General features: G+C 42.7%; 1 protein-coding gene across 1 annotated transcript in view; it reads left to right on the top strand.

Annotated features, from left to right (window-relative positions):
• The window catches only part of LOC135505107 (serine-rich coiled-coil domain-containing protein 2-like), a 77,334-nt gene that overhangs the window by 17,635 nt on the left and 34,337 nt on the right, over positions 1-25,362 (top strand). The window contains 5 exon segments of the mRNA XM_064924198.1: positions 10,545-10,647; positions 14,595-14,676; positions 15,256-15,412; positions 22,170-22,250; positions 25,066-25,152. Coding sequence (XP_064780270.1) covers positions 10,545-10,647; positions 14,595-14,676; positions 15,256-15,412; positions 22,170-22,250; positions 25,066-25,152 — 510 coding nt within the window.

Genomic DNA, 25,362 nt, shown 5'->3' with positions numbered 1-25,362 from the left:
TGCAGTTCATTTTGCCTCAATGGACTAAAACAGAACCACTCCTTCACCAAAACAGAGGTTCGGTGAGTCTCGAGGTTACATTGCTCATTAAGTTGTCACTTTGTGTCGTGCGTGGGGAACGACCGGGAGAGGTCATCTGAATGTTAATGCGATCACTCCACCAGACATCAATCCTTAAAGTGGACTCTCTCTCTCTGTGTCTCTTAATTCAATTTGCTTTATTTGCATGCCGTAACAATGTACATATTGCCAAAGCTTACTTTGGAGATTTACAATTTTAACATAATTAAAATAATAATAATCAATATTGTCAACGTGACAACAGTAACAACAATAATCAAGGGTCAAACTAACCATACATTGAACAATAACAATAAGCATAGAGGACATGTGCAGGTTGGTTGGTCTGTCAGACACTGTCCCTCATCTCATGGCAGGCAGCAATGTAGTGCGCTGCCAACCAACAGCTCTCTGCGTCCTCCCCCAACAGGACGGGTAGTCTTTTAAACGTTGAATAAGGGTTCATTGTTTTATATTTTTGACATTTTGTCAGGAAATGCAGCTCTGTCTCAGGTTCTGCTGTGGTGCAGTGGTTGCACAGCCTTTCCTGTATAGGGAGACAAGCTTTCCTGTGTCGACCCTTCTCAATGGCAAGGCTGTGCTCACTGAGCCTGTACTTTGTCAAGCTTTTGATCAGTAGCTATGGTCAAATAGCTTGCTTGTGTTTCCCAATAAGTAATGTAGTTTTGTTTTGACTGTGTTGTAATTTGTTTTATTCTGATTTATTGGATGTTCTGTGAACTCAGCCCCAGGACCAGCTGGATGAGGGAACTCCTTTCTTTGATCAGCTCTTGGCATTACAGGGCTTGGTAATGATATGAGAGGGGGTCACTGTATTTTAGATGTTTCCAAAACTGAATTGCTCTTTTTTGAGTTTTTATTATTAGTGGATATTGGCCTAATTCTGCCCTGCATACATTGGTTGTAATTTTCCTCTGGACATGTAGGAGAATCTTACAGAACTCTCCATGCATGGTTTAAATTGGGTGTTTGTCCCATTGGGTGAAATCTTGCTTTGCAAGCGGACCCCACTCACTGCTATAAAGTGCTATTGGTTCAATGACACATTCAATTTGTTTTAGCCAAATGTTAATAGGTATTTCAATTAGAATTAGTTTTTTAATGGCGTAGAATGCCCTGCATGCTTTCTCACTGTACATTCACTGCTTCATTTAAGGTGTCTAGTTGAGCTCATTTTTTAAACCTAAGTAATTGTAGTGTGTAGTACTCTATATATTTTGTACCAATTTATAACTTTGGTCTAATTCCCTGAGATCTGGATCTTCTCTGGAAATCATTAGTTTTGTCTTTTGGGGCCCAGGTCTGGCAGTACTGCTCTAGCAGGTCCAGGCTCTGCTGAAGGCCATGTGCTCTGGGTGACAGCAGGCACATGTCATCTGCGAAGAGCAGATGTTTAACCTCTGAATTGTGGAGGATTTTAGCTAAAATAGTGGCCAATTCATTGATGTAAATATTGAAGAGTGCAGGGCTCAGATTGCAACCCTGGCGAAGGCCCCACCCCTGGTTAAAGAATTCTGTTATTTTCTTTCCTATTTTGATGCTGCACGTATTGCCAGTATGTATACATTGTTCTGGTACACGTTTACCGCCAGAAACCTGCTTTCCTGGTTCATTTCGCTGTCCTCAAAAATATGTATTTGCCTTCCCTTGCAGATGCCTTTCTTTTTTGAGTAGCTGAAATGCCTGGTTACAGTGGATTTGCCTTCCCTTGCAGATGCCTTTCTTTGTTGAGTAGCTGAAATGCCTGGTTACAGTGGATTTGCCTTCCCTTGCAGATGCCTTTCTTTGTTGAGTAGCTGAAATGCCTGGTTACAGCGGATTTGCCTTCCCTTGCAGATGCCTTTCTTTGTTGAGTAGCTGAAATGCCTGGTTACAGTGGATTTGCCTTCCCTTGCAGATGCCTTTCTTTGTTGAGTAGCTGAAAAGCCTGGTTACAGCGGTATGCCAGGCAATAGCATGGTTTGTGTAAAATAACAGGTTTGTAACAGTCCTGTTGTGTGAGCAGTCTACAAACAAAGTTTGTAGAATTCTACAATGTTTAAAATGGATTCTTCCCTTCTCTGATTTTGATTTCTGATGAAAATTTAAAAAAGGGGCGGGAAAGTCTGTTGCTGCTGCTTCTAGCTCCAACCAGTAAACAATTGGAGCTAGCCAGTAAGCTAGCTGACAAATTTGAATTTAGCTAGCTGGCACAATTTAAGATTGACAGAGTGTGAGTTAAAAGACCAATCTTCCTCCTGTGTTGAGCTTCAGTTGTACAAATTGATTACCTCTATATGTTTTGGTAGTTTTTAATGTTTTTAATCTCACTCTTAACAGCTGTCTGTCTCTGTCTCTCTCTCTCCCCCTAAAGACAGCTTTTTGGAGTCTTGTACTCTCTCTGCAGTTCCTGCCTATTCAGTAACTGTCACACGCCATTGGTGAGGCGATCCTCCTGAAATATTGATGAGGGAGAAGTGTGTTCTCTCACTCCAACAGTCCAATAATCATATTTAAGGCTGTGGATTTCTCTGGTGTGTGTGCCACAGAATATAGTCATATTTTGAGGGTCGTTTCACTCTAACAGCTGTGTCCATCAATTGAAACAAACATTGTTGAGAGAGGGATAAGGGTGCCCTCTCCCTCACACAGTCCAATAACCACGATCTAATGCTGTGGATTTCTATGGGGTGCGTTGATACATGTGTGTGTGTGACTCCCAACAGTTGGGTCACATTTTGAGGGTGGTTTCACTCCGACAGCTGTGGTCATGAAGCGAAACATGGACGCAGCTTTACAGGCTGCTTTTAAATTAAGTCCAGATTGGGGAGGCATGAAATAATAGATTTAAACTAGCTCAGGACTTCAATTCCCATCAGCCCTGAGATATTTCCAGTCTGGGCAGTTGTATAACAAGTGGAGTGGTACAAGATGGAATGGTTATACTGGGTCACGAATTGTAATAAAAAAACAACTTTTGATCAGCTCTACTCCCACTGTCTCCTGCGGGAACCCTTGATGACCAGACTTGTCTATGTCAGGACGTACAATGAAGGTTGTGTCGTGTCTTTACTATCATTAAATTGAAGACTTCGTTTTTATCAAAGATTCTCTGTAATTAGTATTACGCGATCAAACTGATTAATCATGTAACTGTAATTAACTAGAAAGTCAGGTCACCAAGGAAAATATTCAGATTACAAAGTTATAATTTCCTAAATAACTTTTCCGATATTTTCATATCTGATCCATAGTCTTCTGATTAATTAATTATTTACTTTACCTCACGTTAGTCTCATTCCAAACGTTGTAAATTGTTGGTTATCTGCATGAACCCACTCTTCACTATGAGTCATCCATACATCAATTGTCTTAAATCATGTATTTATTACTAACTAAGTAATTCACAGAAATGCATAAACAAACAAAGTCAATATGGTTACAAGAAATGAATATGCCCTAGTAGGCTAAACCGGCATCGCGGCTTGGTGGACAAAACGGGGAGTGGGGGTCAGCTGAGAAGTCACTACAGAGTTGATAATTATAACAATTGGAATGCTAATCCTTTGCACATGAACACTCACTCATTCGGGAACAATTGCAATCAATATATATATTTACGATCAGTGTGTCATCTTGGTCGCTGTTGAAAAGTTGTTTCTTTTGTAGAATTCCGTCTCTCTCTCACGCTCTCTCTCTCTCTCTCTCTCTCTCTCTCTCTCTCTCTCTCTCTCTCTCTCTCTCTTAGAGGGGATAGTTCAGAGCGACATTCATTCAAGTTGTTGTAGAATGGATGTTTCGGCGGTTGTCTTTCTTCGAGTTCAATTATACCGAATTCCTAGCTGCAGACTAGTAATTAATATCAAAGACTTGCTTTTATTCTGTCGGTATCGATAGTCTAAGAGTTTAACCACATAGTATGGTTAAAAGATTCAGCAATGGTCTAAAACCTTTGTCCCCTCGTAATGGAGGAAAACATGGTCGACTTGAGAATTTCTCAAAGTTGGGTTTTATTCGGAATTGCAGAAAAGGGGCTGTCCCAGGATGCCTGACCCTAACTGGGCTCCTGGGCGGTCCTCTGATTTAGTTCAACACAAAAGGGAATTGGAGTTTCCTTCATTAAACAGTCCAAAATCACATTACACAATTTTACAAGCAGTATCATACTCACTCATTCATCTTATACAACAATTAGATGTAAACCTCATATCTGAGGCTATTATATAACTAGTGTTATGGTAATGTGCCCACACCGTCTACCATGAGCTTCCCCAAGTTGTAACAAACGGACCAGTTCGTAGCTGGATTCTTCACCCATCTTTTATACCTTCTCCGGAACACGACATTTGTTCAGACCTCAAGTTCTGTGAGGTGGAAGAAATTCCTTTGTTCTCTATGAAACTTAACTCTCTCTCTCTATACTGTGTGGCCATGAGGCAGGGTCTTCTCCTTAGGAATTTACGACCTCTCTCTGACTACAGCAGCCTAGTTGAAGGAGGCAAGGGGGAGTCAGGGAGAGGGGGGATGGGGCTGGCTGTACCCAAAGAGGGCAACGTCATGACAGTTGGGTCAGCTGTTGAGATGTGTTATCCACTAACGGATAGAATACTCTATTACGGTATTCATACCGATCTGGCCATGGCCGAGTCTTTAGGCCAGCATAGTATTGGTTAAATTCCATCTACTTATCGATTCAATAGAAAAGTTAGAAATCTGTGTGGAGGAAATAATCAAGCTCATGTCTGCCCGTTGAGCAGCGTTCTCATAAATGTGCAGCTGTATGAAAGAAAAGGCCTTGTTTACAAGGTCTTCACAGATTGCATTTGTGGAACTCTGCTCTGCCATTGTACTTTGCCCGCCAGTTGGAGAAGCCACTCCATTGTGAGAATAAAAATGAACCCTGCAATATGAAATGAATGTTTGCAAAAAGGCCAAAACACATAGACAGAAAGTTGTACACTCTAAAAAAGATACACACACACACACAAGCCATTGAAGAGGAAATAACAAGAATACTCTCTAAACCAGGTTGTGGACTTATTTTGAATAGGATGCCTCTAATGAAATCATGGGGAGGGGATTGGGCCTAGTAGAAGTGGTATAAAGATACTCAGTGTGCCAGCCAAGCTGTCTTGCATCAATTGAGGAAGGACAGATAAAGTGTACCGGATCCAGAACAAAGAACACACATCTCATAGTGTAGGCCAACCTGGCCATCCGGCTCAAAGGACCAGAATTCTCCAAAGACCGGAATTGGGTGAAATGGAGTTCAATGAAAGCCTCTGCTGGCGGGAGGGCCTTTCGAGATTTGTTTCTAGATCGGTTTCATGGGTAAAGCTAGGCATGGGTGATATACAGTATGTACTGTATACCGACTGGGGTGTTTAGATATACCAACAGTCCTTGTTGCCTAAATTGTTTTGTGCTAAATAAATAGATAATATAATATTTTCTTTATTTTGAGGAAATGGCGTCCATCTCCAATTTCATATGTATATACTGTATTCTATTGTACTGTATAATTATCTATTATACTGCAAATTCATAACATATAATACGCATTTTAAGTCTTAGCATTCACTACATGACCAAAAGTATGTGGACACCTGCTCGTCGAACATCTCATTCCAAAATCGTGAGCATTAATATGGAGTTGGTCACCCCTTTGCTGCTATAACAGCCTACACTCTTCTGGGCAGATGTTGTAACATTGCTGCAGGTATTTGCTCCCATCCAGCCATGAGCATTACTGAGGTTGGGCACTGATGTTGGGCAATTAGGCCTGGCTCGCAGTCAGTGTTCCAGTTCATCCCAAAGGTGTTCGATGGGGTTGAGGTCAGGTCTCTGTGCAGGTCAGTCAAGTTCTTCCACAATGATCTTGACAAAGCCTTTCTGTATGAACCTCGCTTTGTGCACAGGGACATTTTCACAAAGTTGGGAGCACAATTGGGATTAGCCCTGGACTTTGACTTGGCCATTCCAAAACTTCAAATTGTTGCCTTTTAACCATATTTATGTAGACTTGATTGTATGTTTATGATAATTGTCTTGCTGCATGACCCAGCTGTGCTTTCGCTCACAGATTGCTGGCCTGACATTCCCCTGTAGAATTCTCTGATACAGAATTCCCTGATAAGGTTCTTTCTGTGGAATGCAGTGTTTGGTTTTTGCCAGGCATAACGGGACCCATGTCATCCAAAAAGTTATACTTTTCACTCATCTGTCAATAGAACATTTCCAAGAGTCTTGAATATCATCCAGGTGCTTTTTGGCTAACTTGAGTCAACTTATTGCAGCTTCAACAACACGGACAGTGCAATGAACACTGTTGATGTTTTGTGGTGGTCACAGCAGCAGGGAGGAGAGAGAAACAACGGGTGCTAGTCAGACTGTCACTGGCTGTATTTTTTAAATAAATGATCCCGGCCCTGCACAATCAAGTCAATTGCGGTCGTTCGCCCTCTAGTCATTTGTGTGTCTAATTATGTATAAACACACATATATAATGTACATTTTAAAAATGTTGACCAATCAATTGGTTGAAAGAGCAGACGGCGCTCGGTCGACAAAGATTTTTTTGGTCAGAGACAGCCTCACAATACTGTATGTTGTGAGTTACTTTAGCCTTTGACCAAATCTCTCTGTTACCCCAGCGTGAGTTTTTGTTTTATGCGTGTGATGCCAGAATGCATTCACTGTTCCCAAATGTGATTGTCACGCAGCAGGACAGTTAACCCACGCTGCCCTCAAACCAAGGCATGCCTGCTAATTATCTATAGGCTGTGTTTCAACTTGTCAATTTCTAAATTGTATTTTCTAACAGCAGATTGAATTGAGGTGTTTTCCACCGCCTCATTAATTTACATAGAAGTAGCCAATTTCCCTGTTACAGATCGTTTACGTTTGAGACATTACTGAGCAGGACAAGCACAACATTTTTCCTCCCTGGCAGATTTTCCGGGTGGCTCCCGCATTGCCTTCACTACTAATAATAACATTGGACGTGTGCGTTCCAATCAAAGTAAGTGGCTTATTACGTTATCATTTAAAGTTTCTGTATATCGTGTTGTTTTTACTGTAGCACACCGTATGTATGTGTGTGTGTGTGTGTGTGTGTGTGTGTGTGTGTGTGTGTGTACGTACAGTTGAAGTCGGAAGTTTACATACACCTTAGCCAAATACATTTAAACGCATCTTTTCACAACTCCTGACACTTAATCCTAGTAAAAATTCTGGCTGACCATTTTATTTTAAGAATGTGAAATGTCAGAATACGTACGTACAGTTGAAGTCGGAAGTTTACATACACCTTAGCCAAATACATTTAAACTCATCTTTTCACAACTCCTGACACTTAATCCTAGTAAAAATTCTGGCTCACCACTTTATTTTAAGAATGTGAAATGTCAGAATAATAGTAGAGAGAATGATTTATTTCAGCTTTTTATTTCTTTCATCACATTCCCTGTGGGTCAGAAGTTTACATACACTCAATTCGTATTTGCCTTTAAATTGTTTAAATGTAGAATTGCCTCTAAATTGTTTAACTTGGGTCAAACATTTTTGTGTAGCCTTCCACAAGTTTCCCACAATAAGTTGGGTAAATTTTGGCCCATTCCTCTTGACAGAGATGGTGGAACTGAGTCAGGTTTGTAAGCCTCCTTGCTTGCACACGCTTTTTCAGTTCTGCCCACACGTTTTATATGGGATTGAGGTCAGGGCTTTGTGATGGCCACTCCAATACCTTGACTTTGTTGTCCTTAAGCCATTTTGCCACAACTTTGGAAGTATGCTTGGGGTCATTGTCCATTTGGAAGACCCATTTGCGACCAAGCTTTAACTTCCTGACTTGATGTCTTGAGATGTTGCTTCAATATATCCACATCATTTTCCATCCTCACGATGCTATCTATTTTGGGAAGTGCACCAGTCCCTTCTGCAGCAAATCACCCCCACAACATGATACTGCCACGGTTGGGATGGTGTTCTTCGGCTTGCAAGCCTCCCCCTTTTTCCTCCAAACATATAGCCAAAGAGTTCTATTTTTGTTTAATCAGACCAGAGGACATTTTTATGGGGATTTTGGAGCAGTGGGTTTTTCCTTGCCAGTGGCCTTTCAGGTAATGTCAATATAGGACTTGTTTTACTGTGGATATAGATACTTCTGTACCTGTTCCCTCCAGCATCTTCACAAGGTCCTTTGCTGTTGTTCTGGGATTGATTTTCACTTTTCTCACCAAAGAACGTTCATCTCAAGGAGACAGAACGCGTCTACTTTCTGAGCGGTATGACTTCTGCATGGTCCCATGGTGTTTATACTTGCGTACTATTGTTTGTACAGATGAATGTGGTACCTTCAGGCATTTGGAAATTGCTCCCAAGGATGAACCATACTTGTGGAGGTCTACAGTTTTTTTTCTGAGGTCTTGGCTGATTTCTTTTGATTTTCCCATGATGTCTAGCAAAGAGGCACTGAGTTTGAAGGTAGGCCTTAAAATACATTAACAGGTACACCTCCAATTGACTCAAATTATGTCAATTAGCCTATCAAAGTTTTTAAAGCCATGACATAATTTTCTGAAATTTTCCAAGCTGTTTAAAGACACAGTCAACTTGGTGTATGGCAACTTCAGACCCACTGGAATTGTGATTAAGTGAAATAATCTGTCTGTAAACAATTGTTGGAAAAATTACTTGTGCTGTTTCATTCACATGTTTTCAAGTACTGGTGACGAATCAGGCATTCCAAATATTTTTTAAAGGTTGTACTGATTATGATGAGTTTATGCTAAGCTAATGCCCAGCCATGTGTGGCGCCATGTTTGTTGGCATCATACTATGCATTCTGGTTGTCACGTGAACGTCTGTCAGACCAACGTTGTTATTACAAAACTAGGTGAATTGATGGTTCACACATCTTTCGTGTAAACTTCCAAAAGCGAATGATGGTAAACGATGACACCCCCTTCAACCTGCATACTGCAAACAGACCCAACTCATCATGTAACCTCTTATCTTTGGTTGACACGAAAAAACAAACATGTCAGCACGCACAAACTACCCATTGTCGAATTACTTTCGATTTTTGTGTTTTACTCAATTATTTCCATCACTGGTGAGATCACTCATTATATGAGGAATTGTAAATAGTCATTACTATTACCTATTTCCTATTATGGTTTCTGTCAGCCTAGAGCTAGTTAAATATGACCGCTTGTGTTAGGTTATTCTTTCCTCAGCGTTATGAATAATGTAGCCTACATTTTCCAGTTTGAGAATTGTTACGCTCTCGCTACTTCTGTCAATGTCTGGACATTGCACCCAAAAATAAACTGCTCACATTGTGGACATAACATAGTATAAACTGTGTTTGTGCTAAATGATTCTGTGGCCAGCTCAAACGCTGACTGTTGTGTCAATCATAACTGGACATTCTAAATAAGTGTTCTAATCACACCCGTTTGAGCGTATCATTGCAGGGACCACTGTAGAATGTGTTTGCGTGTTCGTACGTGTCAAAGGGTTAAGAGCTGTATCAGTGAGATGCTTCAAGTACCAGGCAGTTCCACATAGAGGTTGAGTGCCTGTCTATAGCTCTGATGAGAAGTGACCCAGCCGCCAGCGATAGGGCTGCTTATGGGATCCGAGATCCCTAAAACTGTAGCTAACTTAAACCTTTTCCATTGATCTCTCCTCGGAGCTCCTGTGTTGTTGTTTTTTTCTAGCAGAAGATAAGGCTGTAATGTCTTGCTATGGATGGATGGGCGTCTGCCATGGGGAAATGTCATTTCCCAGGAGCGATGTGCTGTGACTAAGCCCTAAGAGAAGGCAGGGGGCCAGAGCAAAAAGAAAATGGGCCAGAAGATAACCTCACTGTTTATGGACTACGGAGACAGAGCGATTCTCTCATGGCCATGGATTGGTTGTTGTTTCTCTCTCTCGCTCCCGCTTGAAGTTCTTCCATCCCACCATTTGTCAAAAATGTGCTTCTCTTCGATAGAATTTTCTCACTCCGACAGATATATTCCTGTATCCTAGTTTTTTGGTAAATAAGTAACCATTTTCAACCTATTTCTTGAGGGTCATTAATTTGAAAAAAGGCCCAAGCAATTTATTTTCACATTTTTGTTTACCTTTTGTTGCTAAAGATTTGAACATATTGATTTAAACTTGTACATTGGCTTTGACTTGCCGTTTTAATGTATAAAAAAGAATGGCATAGATTGGCGCTTTCAAAAGAAAACTGTCTCACTCTAATGGAAGTAGTTTTAGCCCATACATTATTGAACAAGAGAGCAGTTATTTTTTTATATAATAAATTACCATGGAATTCGGTCTTTCAATCTCGTTCTTCAATTACATTGTTCCCTTTTGAAGGAGATGAACTTCACTTTCATATGGTTTCTCTTCTGTTATTGTAAGAAAAGAAAAAACCTGATGCCTCATACTGAATAATCTCTCTCTCGCTCTGTCTCCATCCCCAGGACATACTCAACAACCTGGACAACCTGGAGTCTGGGTGTGACCTGGATGACGATGACCTCATGCTGGACGATGACCTCCCTGCGCATGGCTCCTTGCACAGTGGTGAGTGTGGTTTGTCTCTAGACACTGATGTCAGCACCGTTTTTGATCAAGGTTAGGTTAGGTGGAGGGTAAGCTGACCCGAGATCTATGCCAACGGGCAACTTAGTTCTACCAGGGGACTGAACAAGGAAAGGGGGACTGAACAAGGAGAGCGCTGTGCTGTCAGACTACACAGGAATGCACCTCACGGTCTAAGCGTCATGTGTTGCATGGCATTACAATTAGCATAAGGCCATGTCAAGCCTCCCAATCTGCCCTCCTTCCTGTTTGACTGACATAGTTGGAGTGAGGAGGTCATCACCCCTGTAAAAGGGAGAGGAGTCCTATAGCAGGATTCCTTATAGGCATGAAACCCGTACAGGTAAGGGAAGGCCTTAGTTTTCTATTTTTTTACTGTACACTCCCGTGACAGGAAAACCCCCAAACATCAACAGCACTTTCAGTCTTCCCCTTGTAGCCGCCCGATCAAGGCTCTTCAGTCATCTCCAGCCTCCTGCCTGCCAGTGAGTTCACACAGACAGACAAGGACGGTGTAGTTTTCAAAGCAACCAATTCACGCTCTACCTCAGGTTATTTATTTGAAGATCTGTTTGTGTGCCGTAGCCGTCTCGTTTTGAACCGTAATCGTGGGTGAAAGAAGAATGCGTGTCTTCAGGGAACCCAGACACAACAGAGGCTTAAGCAATGCAGAGAGGGATGAGTTCATAGTTGCCTTGCTTAGTACGGTCTATCTCGTCTCTCTCTTTGTCTCTGGTAGCAGCATGTCGAGTGTGGGAGGATTGACTTGTTCTCTCCCGCAGATCTTATTTTTTCATCTCTATTTTGCCATGTTTTCATCCCACTTAGCCTGGGAAGCTGAGAGAATTCTGTGGTGTTAAAAGATTAAATCCGATCATTTCCGTAAAGCTTTACTTTAAGTTCTGTTGTTTGTAGAGTTGTGCGTGTGTGTGTGTGTGAGTGAGAGAGAGATACCCCTCTGGGAGACAAGCTGAGTCTCAGGCATCAGATTGGTTTATATGCTTATTTCTTCTGAACACACTGGTTATATAGTATGTACTTTAGGATTTTGAGTATGGGGAGGAACTGAGAAATATAAAGTATCAGCATTCCTTTAGTGTGTGTGTGTGTGAGAATTCTTATTACATTTTTTTTTTGTGCGTGCCGAATTGTCAGTTGGCGAGCCATCCCTTCAGTTGGCGAGCCATCCCTTCAGTTGGCGAGCCATCCCTTGACACATTAAACAAAAAAAGGGGGGTTGACGGGTTTTAAAAGCCAAGAAAGAATTAAAGTTTGAAAGACGGCCCAATAAAATGGAATTGTATTTGTCAAATGCTCCAAATACAACAGTTGTAGATCTTACAGTGAAATGCTTACTTACAAGCCCTTAACCAACAGTACAGTTCAAGAAATAATAATCAAAAAGTAACACAATAAAATAACAATAACAAGGCTATTCATACCCCTTGGATTTCTTCAAATGTTATTGTTACAAGTTAGATTCAAATAGATGTAATTTTTTGGTCAAAAATTTTGTGGAAGATTTAAACATTTAAAATGAAAAATAGAAATGAAATAAGTATTTTCCTCCTTGAGCTTATACATGTTAAAAACACTTTTGGCAGCAATTACAGCTATGAGTCTTCTTGGGTAAGTCACTGAATTGTGCAATATTAGCCCATTATTATTTTTATAGTTCTTGGGGATCATGGCTAAACAGCAATTTGAGTCTTGCCACCGATTTTCAAGCAGATTTAAGTCAAAACTGTAACTTGGCCACTCAGGAACATTCACTGTCTTGGTAAGCAACTCCAGTGTAGATTTGGCCTTGTGTTGTAGGTTATTGTTCTGCTGATAGTGCTGAGCAATTAGTGCTTTTTGAGGTCGGTTCGGTTTCTTTTCGATTATACATTTTTTTCACGGTTTTAGATTTTTGTTTTTCAATCATTTAAAAAAACATTTTAAATTACCTATGCATTATGAGGGTTGAATGCTGTAACACAGAATAAAAGTTCCATGATGGTATTGTGACTGCTCATTACTGCTTATCACTTATTAACAATTATTTATTCACATTACTTTACTTTAATAAAATATTTCATTTGTTGTGTATATTACATTTGTTTTATTTGATGACTTTATTATTTAATTCCAAGTCATCTCATCTCTATAGAGCTGCTGCCTATGCTGTCTGACAAAATCACTATTTTAGTAGTTCTTCAAAGTAAATAAGGCATAATTGTATGACTGCTGAATACCAACTATTTATCACTTAGATCATGCATTTTCAGATAGAGGTACCTTGAGAAGCAACTGCTCTCTGTCCCTTGATCACACATTCCTCTATCTCTAATACCGTATGTAGCAGGCGAAAAAGAAACACTGACCGGAAATCTTTTCAGGCCTGTTGGAAGCTACAACTCCCTACTTTATTGCACAGTTCGGGCTTGATCTGATTGATCTCTAGAGAAACTGCAGTGCAATGTGCACTTTGAGCTCATAGAAAAATCCCCCGTAAAAATGGAATTCAAATAATTGAACCAACTTTGGTCAATTGGTTGTTTCAAAAACGAAAAATAACTGACATTTCAGTTAATCGCTCAGCATACCTGCTGAAAGGTGAATTCTTCTCCCAGTGTCTGGTGCAAAGCAGACTGAAGCAGGTTTCCCTCTAGGATTTTCTATATATTTCAATCAATTTTATTCCCACTTTGTAACACAATAAAATGTGCAGAAATCCAAGGGGTCTGAATACTTTTGCAAGGCACTATATGTGCATTTTGGTATAGGCCTATGTCTAGAACACAATAATACATTTAATAATACATAGAGGTGGTCTTTTTTATTTTATTACAGGCTTTATCAAAAACATACAATTGACGAACAACCATTTTTCTATACCGGAACATACAATTGACGAACAACCATTTTTCTATACCGGAACATACAATTGACGGACAACCATTTTTCCATACCGGAACATACAATTGACGGACAACCATTTTTCCTTTTCCTTTCCTTTTTCCTCATCGCTCAGCCACATAATACCTGGTGGGCTTTCCGGAATGGAGACAAGCGTGTAACATAGTAAGAAGCAATAAAGGATAAAGTGATTTTTACTCTCTGCCTCTTCGAGGTCACAGTAATTACAAAGTGTCCCCTCTTCCATTTCACCACAGTTCCCACCTGTTTCAAGTACACAGGGTCAATATCCCTGATCTTACCTGTGCACACAGTGACCACCTGCATTCAGGTAGGTTGTACATAACATATCTCTCACACCTGAAATTGTCCACCTTAATCAAACAAAAAGTTAAACATGTGGGTTTACGATAATCTCCTCCACCCATTTCATTTCAGTTGTTTTTTAATTACATCTAGTCTCCCTTTGTTCAATTTTGTATGGATGTTCACAGTTACTGTTTAAAAAGGTCAGATATGTCAGATCCCCAGACCCCCTATAGAGAGATCCCAGTGAAACACTTTGCTGGCTATTCTAGCAATTGGCATATCCAACAGTCTATTTCAAAGTCTCATCATACACGCCTTCCATCTCACCTCACAGGCTTCCCAGCCAATGTTTTTTTGTTTTTCCTGGAACTCCTCCAAGAGCTCTACTTGCTGAATTTGCCATGGAAGATGTGCCTTACAGAAAGGTCATAGGTCAATCAAAATAAAGACCCAAATATTTCGAATTGCTAGTAAACTCAAAACAGAAAAACCTTTCTTAGTACCTGGGATTCTAAAATGCAGTATGTGTGTTTTATTCTGATTGATCATGCTTTTCCATCTTTTGCACTCAATTGACTAACATTTTCTGCAGGTCTTAGCGTCATATCTTACGCCAACATTTAACGGTTGAATTTATTTATTTAGCCAAATCGTGTGTGTGTGTGTGTGTGAGGTCCTCCTTTGACTCCATGCCTTTGTCTGCTTGTCTCCTGTTGTAGATACTGATGGGATGTCCCATCTGACCCACTGGAGAAGACAGCTCTGTTGGAATGCAGAGGATCACCTCGACAATGACAACTGGTGAGCTGCTGGATGGCATTATGAGACAAATTTAGTTTTTCAGGTAAAAGTGCTGAAAACAAAAGAAGATGTAGAACAACCTATAGGATGATAAATACCGGTGTTTTGGTGTGGGATGGTAGCTTTCCAGGAACTGGGTGGGAGTTCAAACCTACAGGAGGGTAGCTTTCCAGGAACTGGGTGGGAGTTCAAACCTACAGGAGGGTAGCTCTCCAGGAACAGGGTTTGAGTTCAATCCTACAGGAGGGTAGCAGTCCAGGAACAGGGTGGGAGAGCCCTACGTTGTTCCTCCATTTCCACATCCCTAATGGAGAGATTGAGCTAGGTCAATGTGAATTATGTATGTGTGCACTGCTGACATGTGGGAGACAGCCACTCGTGCCTTGGTAAGCGGATAACATGTCTTGTCCTCCTGCCTGCCAGTCGGCTGTCACAGGCTTCCTCCCGTGGGGCCTCTGATTCACCCCCGTCTCACGTGCAGTGACTGACTGTCTCCTCTCTCCCCATCTTACTCTGACTGCCCCCCCCCCCCTCGTGTTCTCTCGGTCTTTCGGCCTCCCTGTCCCTCTACCTCTCCAGTAGTGACGTTGGGTTCCAGCCGTATGATGGGTACCAGGGCACAGGCTTGTCAGGTCTTCATCAGGCTGTGGAGCTGGACGAGCTGACTCTGAAACACATGGCGGAGGACTGCACCTCTGTCAAGACCCAGCTAGAACACCTGAAGCTACTGCTGCAGGTCGGCCATACACACACACACACACACCGCTTCAGCTACACTCATACTCTGAGCACACACACGGTGGACAATGCACTTAAATGCAATCAATCCAACAATCACGCTATTTCCATGCATTGTTGGGATTCAAACACACTGACTCACTGATTTCCACTGTTAGTGTTTTTATGTCTATACTTGGGATGCGACTCCTACTGAGCTCTAATTTTAGAGTCATATGATCCTTTGTATCTTGGTGAGTCCGATCCAGGCTGGAATTATTATTAGCTGTGTATTGTCATTCAACAGGCTCCGTTGATGACCTACAATTTTACCCTCAGGACTTTTCCCCTCAACGTCTAAGGTGTATTTGCACAGTCACGGATGCTTTTAAACAGTGGGCTGCACAGACAATGTCAGATTGTCTGTGTTGCTTTCTGCAGGAGAAGCTTTAGTTCTCTCTGCTGTGTTTCTGAAGAATGATGCTCAATAGTCACTGTTGTTGCGCCCTGTCCCTATTGATTTTCCATTTATCTCCCTCCTCCCCAAAGTCCCCAGAGGATGCAGGGGGGCCACATACTGCATGTGTTTCTCATGGCACTCTAGTTCCTTGATGCACTACAGGGCCCATATGGGTCAAAACGGGTGCCATTTTGTCACACAGACCCTGTGTTTGTACATATGTGCTAGGTTTAGCTGGGACATAGTATCTTAGCCGGTGAGTTTAGTATTTTTTATTTGATTGAACTTTTATTTAACTAGGCAAGTCCGTTAAGAACAACTTCTTATTTACAATGACGGCCCACCGGGGAACAGTGGGTTAACTGCCTTGTGCAGGGACAGAACGACAGATTTGTACCTTTCGGTTACTGGCCCAATGCTCTAACCACTAGGCTACCTGCCGGCCCAAGAGAGTAGGAGAGTGATTGGCACCAATATCATCTTCTGTGACATTTTGGGATATTTTCTCTATGCTGTGTCTGTAACAGTAGGATCAGTGCAGTAACATACTGCTGAGCTGGATTTTTTAATTACACAATCAACCTTTTGACTGCTTCTGGGAAACAATTAATTTCCCCGAAATGATCCCCGGCCTCTCCGACTATATAGCCATGCTAAATATTATTTTATTAGATCAATAAAGCACCTTAGACAGAGCCATCGATAACCTGACTCTCTCCCAGCTTGGACACAAGGGATGATACACGTTCCGAATGGCAACATATTCCCCATGTAGTGCACTTCTGGGTCCAGGTCAAAGCCTTCTGGGTCCTGGTCAAAGCCTTCTGGGTCCTGGTCAAAGCCTTCTGGGTCCTGGTCAAAGCCTTCTGGGTCCTGGTCAAAGCCTTCTGGGTCCTGGTCAAAGCCTTCTGGGTCCTGGTCAAAGCCTTCTGGGTCCTGGTCAAATCCTTCTGGGTCCTGGTCAAATCCTTCTGGGTCCTGGTCAAAGCCTTATTGGTCCTGGTCAAAGCCTTATTGGTCCTGGTCAAAGCCTTATTGGTCCTGGTCAAAGCCTTATTGGTCCTGGACAGAGCCTTCTGGGTCCTGGACAGAGCCTTATTGGTCCTGGTCAAAGCCTTATTGGTCCTGGTCAAGCCTTATGGGAACTGGTCAAAGCCTTCTGGGTCCTGGACAGAGACTTATTGGTCCTGGTCAAGCCTTATGGGAACTGGTCAAAAGAAGTGCACTATATAGGGAATAGGGTGCCATTTGAGACTCTTACAAGTATCTCTTTGCATCCAAACAGTGGTTCTGTTGTTGTCCCACTGCAGTCCCATAGGGCTATTGTCAACACTGTTGTCATCACTCGCATCATAGATTTGCACAGCCCCATCCACCTCCCACAGACAATTCATATCTCTGTGTGCCAATCTGACAGAATCAATGATGACAGCGGGCGATTCCCCAATGCTCCAGCAACTGAGGCTGTGGGAATGATGATGCCAAAGGCTAATAATGCGTGTCTCTGTCAGCGAGGAATGGGAGATAAATGTGGTGGCGACATGAGGTGTCTGATTACACCAGGCTGTTATTTGTTTACTCATGGCTTGTTTCCTGTTTATACTGTTTAGTGCCTTGAGAAAGTATTCACACATCTTGACTTTTTCCAAATTTTTAAAATGCATTAATTTGAGATTTTGCGTCAGTGGCCTAAACACAATACCACGTAATGTCAAAGTGGAATTATGTTTTTAGAATTTTTTACAAATTAATTTATATCCCTTTGAGCATGGTGAAGTTATTAATAACAGTTTGGATGGTCTATCAATACATCCAGTCACTACAAAGATAAAGGTGTCCTTTTCTCAATTGCCGGAGAGGAAGGAACCGCTAGGAATTTCACCATGATGCCAAAGGGAGTTTTGTGGCTGTTTTTGGAGAAAACTAAATGACAGTGTGAAAAGAGAAAATATTCCAAAACTTGCCTCATGTTTGCAATAGGCACTAAAGTAAAACTGCAAAAAAATGTGGCAAAGAAATTAACTTTGTCCTGAATACAAAGCATTATGTTTGCAGTAAATCCAACACCGCACAGCACTGAGTCCCACTCTTCATATTTTCAAGCATGGTGGTGGCGGCATCATGGTATGGGTATGCTTGTCTTTGGCAAGGACTAGGGTGTTTTTTGGGGATAAAAATAAACAGAATAGAGCTAATCACAGGCAATTTGAGAGAACCTAATTTAGTCTGCTTTCTGACAGACACAGGGCGACAGATTCACCTTTCAGCAGGACACTAACCTGAAACAAGGCCAAATATACACTGGAGTTGCTTACCAAGACGACATCGAATGTTCCTAAGTGGCATAGTTACATTTTCGTCTTAAATTGGCTTGCAAATCTATGACAGACAGAGAAATATAGGACAAGCAACACGTAGCACGCAGACAGAGAAATATAGGACAAGCAACACGTAGCACGCAGACAGAGAAATATAGGACAAGCAACACGTAGCACGCAGACAGAGAAACATATTACAAGCAACACGTAGCACGCAGACAGAGAAATATAGGACAAGCAACACGTAGCACGCAGACAAACATCCGACAAGCATCACGTAGCACGCAGACAAACATTCCGACAAGCAACACGTAGCACGCAGACAGAGAAACATTGGACGAGCAGCACGCAGACAGAGAAATAGCACAAAAAGCTTACTAAGTGTTTCCACACCTCACAAGCTACAGACAACATGGAAAGCGGCAATACACAGCTTGGGATTATGTTCACAAGCCTGATTGGCCTTTATCCATGTCTTCATGTTTTTTGTGAAGGTGTGATAGTTGGTGAAGTTGTGTGTCTGATGGCAGTGTTTTCCAGACATGGGAAGCTCTCACAGAGAAAACAGATTGACTAAAGGTGCTTTTCCTTAAGGGAACTATACAGTCACCTCTCATGGCAGAACTTGTGGATCTGCTGCCAACGGTTTGGGTTTTCTTTGTAACACAAGTACTAAGTGGAGGGGAAGTCAGGCCCTCTTAGATCCACACCCTCTGAGGGAGCTGAGCTGAGCTCCATTGTTGAGCTCTTGTATTTTTATTTAATTTAATTAGGCAAGTCAGTTAAGAACAAATTCTTATTTACAATGACGACCTACAATGACGGCCAAATTGAAGAGCGGCTTTCAGACTCCCTCCTACTTATGCACTGAGACGACTGGGATTTGAGAGGATGAGGTATTGGAGGGAAATAACGGGTTCAGACATAGCTGGAGACAGACGGCCCCTTTTCTGACTTTTCTACACTGATCCCTCTCGTATTGCTATACAGTATCATCCTCCTTTCCACTCCTCTTCAATAGGAAGTGTCGCACAAAACACTTCATCACTCTATGATCAGACATGTAGTAACTCTTTGGTGCTTGTTGAAATGTGGATAGTGCGACATCTTGTGTGTCAGAATATCTTTATTGAAAGCCTGATTGACACTAAAAGAGCTCTTTGAATGTGTAGCGGCTGCAGCCCATGCCATTGCTAATGCACAAGATATTCCTTTTCTCTGTCAGATGAAACAAAGATGAACGATAACCTGGGGTGCGTTCATAAATTCCCTCTGGCTATCTACTCCGATTTCAGAGCACTCTTGTCTGAGTGTGCCAGAGCACATAATAATTGATTAATTTGCGAACGCTCAACACCCGTTTAATAAAGGTTGGCAAAAAAAGCATGATTCAATTGTTGCCAGCAGCACAGTTACAGTCACCGATGCCCTGGATAACATGAAAACAGCCTAACCAGCTCTGCTAGGGCGAGTGAAATAGTCAGAGTGAGGTGTTCTCTCATTTGTGTCTGGGAGTAGCTAGCAAGCTAGCCAACATTAGCCAGTTACCTTAAGTGCTTGACTGGCGTTGTGTGGTCAGAACTCTCTGATCATCCCTACTCCTTGGCCAGAGCGTCCAGTGTGCGCTCTGAAATCTCAGAGAGCGAAATGCTCTGAATTTACGAACAATTTACCTTGTCAGCTCGGCGATTAGATCCAGCAACTTTTCAGTTACTGGCCCGACGCTATAATCTTGTTACAAGATGAAGCATTTTCCCTTTAACACATTGCAAATATCTTCCGGCAGAGCTTACGGCGGACCCTTGGTTTCTTCTTAGAATAGAAAACAAGAGTCCTGTGAACAGTCCTGTTTACGGCTGCCAGTCGAGCAGGAATATCTTTCTTTCTCCTGAGCCACTATTAAGAGAAGTTATCTTTTTTTATTTGTTAAAGCCATGGTTGTGTTAGGAACAGACTTACATTTTTAGTGATCAATTGAAATCACTCTCCTGTCCTCTTCTTTCCAAGGTTCTGTCATGACGTTGGCCTCTTTGGGTATAGCATCCCCATCCCCCTCTCCCTGCCTCCCCCTTGCCTCCTTCAACTAGGCTGCTGTGGTCAGAGGTCATAAATTCCTGAGAGGATCTCCTAATGGACACATAGTAGAGAGAGGGTAAACTTTCATAGAGGACAAAGGATATCCTTCCACCTCACAGAACTTGAGGTACGAACAAATTTCATGTTCCGGAGAAAGTTTTAAAGATCGGCGAAAAATCCAGCTACAAACTGGTCCGTTTGTCACAACTTGGGAAAGCTCATGGGAGACGGTGTGGCCACATTACCATAACGCTATTTATATAATAGCCTCAGATATAAGGTTTACATCTAATTGTTGTATAAGATGAATGAGTATGATACTGTTTGTATAATTGTGTAATATGATTTTGGACTGTTTAATGAAGAAAAATACAATTCCCTTTTGATTTGAACTAAATCAGAGGACCGCCCCTGAGCCCAGTTAGGGTCAGATATCCTGGGACAGACTTTTCTGCCATTCCCAATAAAACCCCACTCAGGTTTTTGATCAGCAGAACGAGCTTACCTCAATTATGAGATGGCTAAAGGTTGCAGACCATGCTTTTCTCCATTAGGATGTAGACCATTGCTGAATCTTTTAATTATACCACGTGATTAAACCCTTAAGACTATCGATACCGACAGAATAAGAACAAGTATTTGATATTGATAGTCTACTAGTCTGCAGCTAGGAATTAGGTATCATTGAACGCGAAGAACGACAACCACCGAAACATCCATCCTATAACATATGAATGAATGTCACTTTGAAACATCCCCTCTAACCACAACTGAGAGGAAAAGAGACGGACAATTCTACAAAAGACACAAACTTTTCACCAGCGATCAAGACGACACACTGAGCATAAATATAAATATTGATTGCAATTGTTCCCGAATGAGTGAGCGCTCATGTGTAAAGGATTAGCATTTCAATTGTTATAATCATTAACTGCAGTGACTTCTTAGTCGACCCCCACTCCCCCTTTTGTCTAACAAGCCGCCATGCCGGTTTAGTCCACTAGGGGCAAATTCTCCTTTCATTTCATGTAACCACATTTACCGTGTTTGTTTGTTTGTTTATGCATTTCTGTGAACTACTTAGTTAGTAATAAATAAATGATTTAAGACAATTGATGTATGGATGACTCCTAGTGAAGACTGGGTTCGTGCAATTTACGACATTTGGAATGAGACTAACGTGAGGTAAAGTAAATAATTAATTAATTCGAAGACTAATTGATCAGACAGAATATCTGAAAAGGTATTTTAGGAAATTACAACTTTGTAATCTGAATATTTTTCCTTGGTGCCCCGACTTCCTAGTTAATTAGTTACATGATTAATCAGTTGATCACGCAGTAACTAATTACAGAGAATCTTTGATTAAAAACTATCAGTCTTCAGTTAATGATAGTAAAGACACGACAGTTCTATCAAACAGAGGGTGTTCTGTAAAAACAGCCCATGTCACTGGGTCTACATAAAGTGCACCTAATGCCTTCAAACTTCTGACTCTCAGTGGCTTACTGAGCAGTGTGTGAGCACTCTAAGTGCTTTTGTTAGCAAGACATGCTAAAACCACTCCTGGCATAGTTAGGCCCAACCCAGGGGGTGGAGTGGAGGTGGTAGGAGTTTGGAGAGTTTATTCAGTTGAGTGTGTGCAAGAGTCACAAAGATACAAGCACAGGTTTTATAATGCTGGGATACAGTCCCTGCTGTTGACGAGCCAGCCTTCTGTTATAAGCCCTGCCCCAGCCAAACAATTGCTCTTTATAGCCACAAAAAAAAGCTCAAAGGTATACGTCAGTTGGCTAAATAAATATAAAATGTATATGTTAGTCATGGCAGACCCTCTCCCCTCTCCCTCTGGAACATGAGTGAGTCAGCAAGTAACAAGCCTAACATGAGTGAATCCTGTATGTTTTGGTGGTGTTGTCTAGGTGGAGGTTGGTAGTGAGATGGACAACACTCTGGGTACATTGAGTCCAGAATCCAGAGAGGACCCCATTCGAGCTCGACAGGTAAGGCCCACTGTTTAAACACACACACACACACACACACACACACACACACACACACACACACACACACACACACACACACACACACACACACACACACACACACACACACTGGACTACAATAGAAAGTTAGAAAGTGTACTGTCAAACAAACCCCATGTAGACAGTGGATTTGGTCCATGTTATAGTTATTTGTCCAAGGCTGTTTATCCTGATGTTACCAGTACCATCTTCTGTTTGTGTACACATGGCCTTAGTGGTTTGGTTTGTTTATTGTTTGTGTACATACCCTGTTTGTGTACGCTGTGGGAAATAGTACATTCTCCATTCTCTGGGTATCTTTGTCACTGTGTCAGCGCTAGGTCTGTTTGTGTGTGGCTGCTTGTTTTGGTATATTACCTTTTTGAACCTGGAATCCATTGTGTGTGTCTATTGTGAGCGTTTGCAATTGCCTGCATGTTCTGGGCTCATTGCTTCTCTTTACCTCGAATCTCCCTTTTTAAATGACTCAAACAAGGGGTAGTCTGTTCTGTTCCTTCTCCTCTCGATGTCACAATGCCCCTGCCTCTCTGTCTCAACCAGCTTAGCATAGCATGTCTGTCTGGGAGAGGAAAGCTAAGCCGAGAAAGAAAGAGAGTGAGATGGGCGAGAGAGAGTGGGTAAGAGCGAGAAGGGGGGGGGCTGGCATGACTCCAACGAGGGCGAGCAAGATTAACCTGAACCACAAAGACCCTAACAACATGGTCCAACCCACAGCTCTCATCCCCCTCCCTGGGGGCCAGCAGAACCCTTCTGTACGACAGCAGCTCAGCTCAGTTTATTGACATGGATGGAGAAGGCTCCAAACCAGAGGCTCCCTATGACTGGATTGCCTAACATGCACTCACACCACACGGTGTTGGAGCAGGAGCCAACATGCATTTATAATACATTTATACATTCAGTATATAGCCATGTATGCACTAATCTGTTGGTCATGCATGGACTGTGTGTTTGTCTGTCTGGGCTGGAGTATCGGGAGTGTAGGGACCAAGGAGGGGGAGTGGGCAGTGGGTAGCGGCCAAAGGAAGCCCGGCTGGGCTGGGAGCACATCAGAATGTCTGGGCCTGGGGCTTCCGCTCCGTCTTTGGCTGAGGCACATTAAAGTTGCATGGCCAGGGCCCCACTGTGGCGCTGAGCCTTTGATGTGCTGCCTTGACCCGGGCCCAGCTTATTATCTCTCCCCTCCTGACAGGTGTGTTGTGCATCTCCCTCCGTATTTCATCCTCTGGCTTTCCAAACATGCTCTTTCTCTCTCTTTCTCTCCCCCTCTCGTTCTCTCCCCCCTTCTCTCACCCCCCTCTCGCTCACTCGCTCTCTCTCTCTCTATCCCCTATCTCTCTCTCCCATCTCTCTCTCTCTCTCTCTTGTCTCTCCCCTCTCGCTCCGTCATATCTGTCTGTGCATCTCCCTTTGTCTTTCATCCTCTGGCTTTCCAAACATGCTCTTTCTCTTGCGCTCTCCGCGCTCGCTCCCTCGCTCTCTCACACTCACTCCCTCACGCACTCACACTCTCGCGTGCTCTCGCTCTCTCACACTCTCCCGCGCTCTCTCTCTTTCCCTTCTCGCTCTCTTTCTCTCCTTTGCCCCTCTCTCTCCTCATCTCTCTCCCTCTCTCACAATCTTTCTGTCTCTCCCCTCTTGCTCTGTCATCTCTGTCTGTGCATCTCCCTCTGTCTTTCATCCTTGGCTTTCTAAACATGCTCTTGCTCTCTCTCCCCCTTCTCTCTCGCTTTCTCTCCCCCCCTCTTTCACAATCTTTCCATCTCTCCCCTCTCGCTCTGTCATCTGTCTATCCTCTCTCGCTCTCTCTCCCCCTCTTTCACAATCTTTCCATCCCCCTCTCGCTCTGTCATCTGTCTATCCTCTGGCTTTCTTTCACAATCTTTCCATCTCTCCCCTCTCGCTCTGCTCTTGCTCTCTCCCCCCCCCCTTTCCATCTCTCTCTCGTCATCTGTCTCTCCCCCTCTTTCACAATCTTTCCATCTCTCCCCTCTCGCTCTGTCATCTGTCTATCCTCTCTCGCTCTCTCTCCCCCTCTTTCACAATCTTTCCATCTCTCCCCTCTCGCTCTGTCATCTGTCTATCCTCTCTCGCTCTCTCTCCCCCCTCTTTCACAATCTTTCCATCTCTCCCCTCTCGCTCTGTCATCTGTCTATCCTCTCTCTCTCTATCCCCCTCTTTCACCTTTCCCTCTTTCATCTGTCAATCTTTCCATCCCCCTCTTTCAATCTTTCCATCCTCCCCTCTCGCTCTGTCATCTGTCTATCCTCTCTCGCTCTCTATCCCCCTCTTTCACAATCTTTCCATCTCTCCCCTCTCGCTCTGTCATCTGTCATCTGTCTATCCCCCTCTTTCACAATCTTTCCATCTCTCCCCTCTCGCTCTGTCATCTGTCTATCCTCTCTCTCTCTCTCTCTCTCTCTCTCTCTCTCTCTCCCCTGTCTTTCCCTGCTCTCTCCTCTCCTCTATTTTTCTCTCTCCCCTCTCTCATTCACGGGCTCCGTCTGTCTCTCCCTCCTGCAATGAGACATCCCAACACCCCAGCCAGGTTTGAGACTCTGACCTGTGATTGGTCGATGGCCCCCCCCCCCCCCTGTGTATTTTGGGGCTAGACTTTGTGTTCCCTGCCGTCCTCTGGAGAATTCACAAATTGCATTCTGGCTCAGATCTTGGCAGCCCTGCGGCGGATGGGTGGAGATGTGTGTTTAAGGCCAGTAGGGGTCAAATAAAACTGTGTGGCTGTACTAAGATGTGTCTTCTCTGTGTTTTACAGGTGGAGGAGCTGTTGAAGGAGGTGCAGGAGCTGAGAGAGGAGCTGAGAAGTAAAGATAGGATCATTGCTCAGCTCACCAAGCATGTGGTATGTACTTATTAGCAGTGTTGTAGAACTCAAGACCACATATTGAATATCTCTGGTCTTTTCTTAGTCTCAGATCCTTTACTCGGTCTCGCAATGATCATTGAAATTAAATAAATAATAGAAAATAGATGCCTATTTCTAATTATTTTAGTATTCAAAGGTAAAATAAATAGTTAGTGTACACCTTCCTAAAATTGAGTTGCACCCCCC

This window comes from Oncorhynchus masou, chromosome 18 (genome assembly GCF_036934945.1).
Source record: "Oncorhynchus masou masou isolate Uvic2021 chromosome 18, UVic_Omas_1.1, whole genome shotgun sequence".
NCBI classification, from domain to species: Eukaryota; Metazoa; Chordata; class Actinopteri; order Salmoniformes; family Salmonidae; genus Oncorhynchus; species Oncorhynchus masou.
The sequence above is the reverse complement of the archived record's forward strand: the minus strand, read 5'-3'. Positions and strand labels throughout refer to the sequence as shown.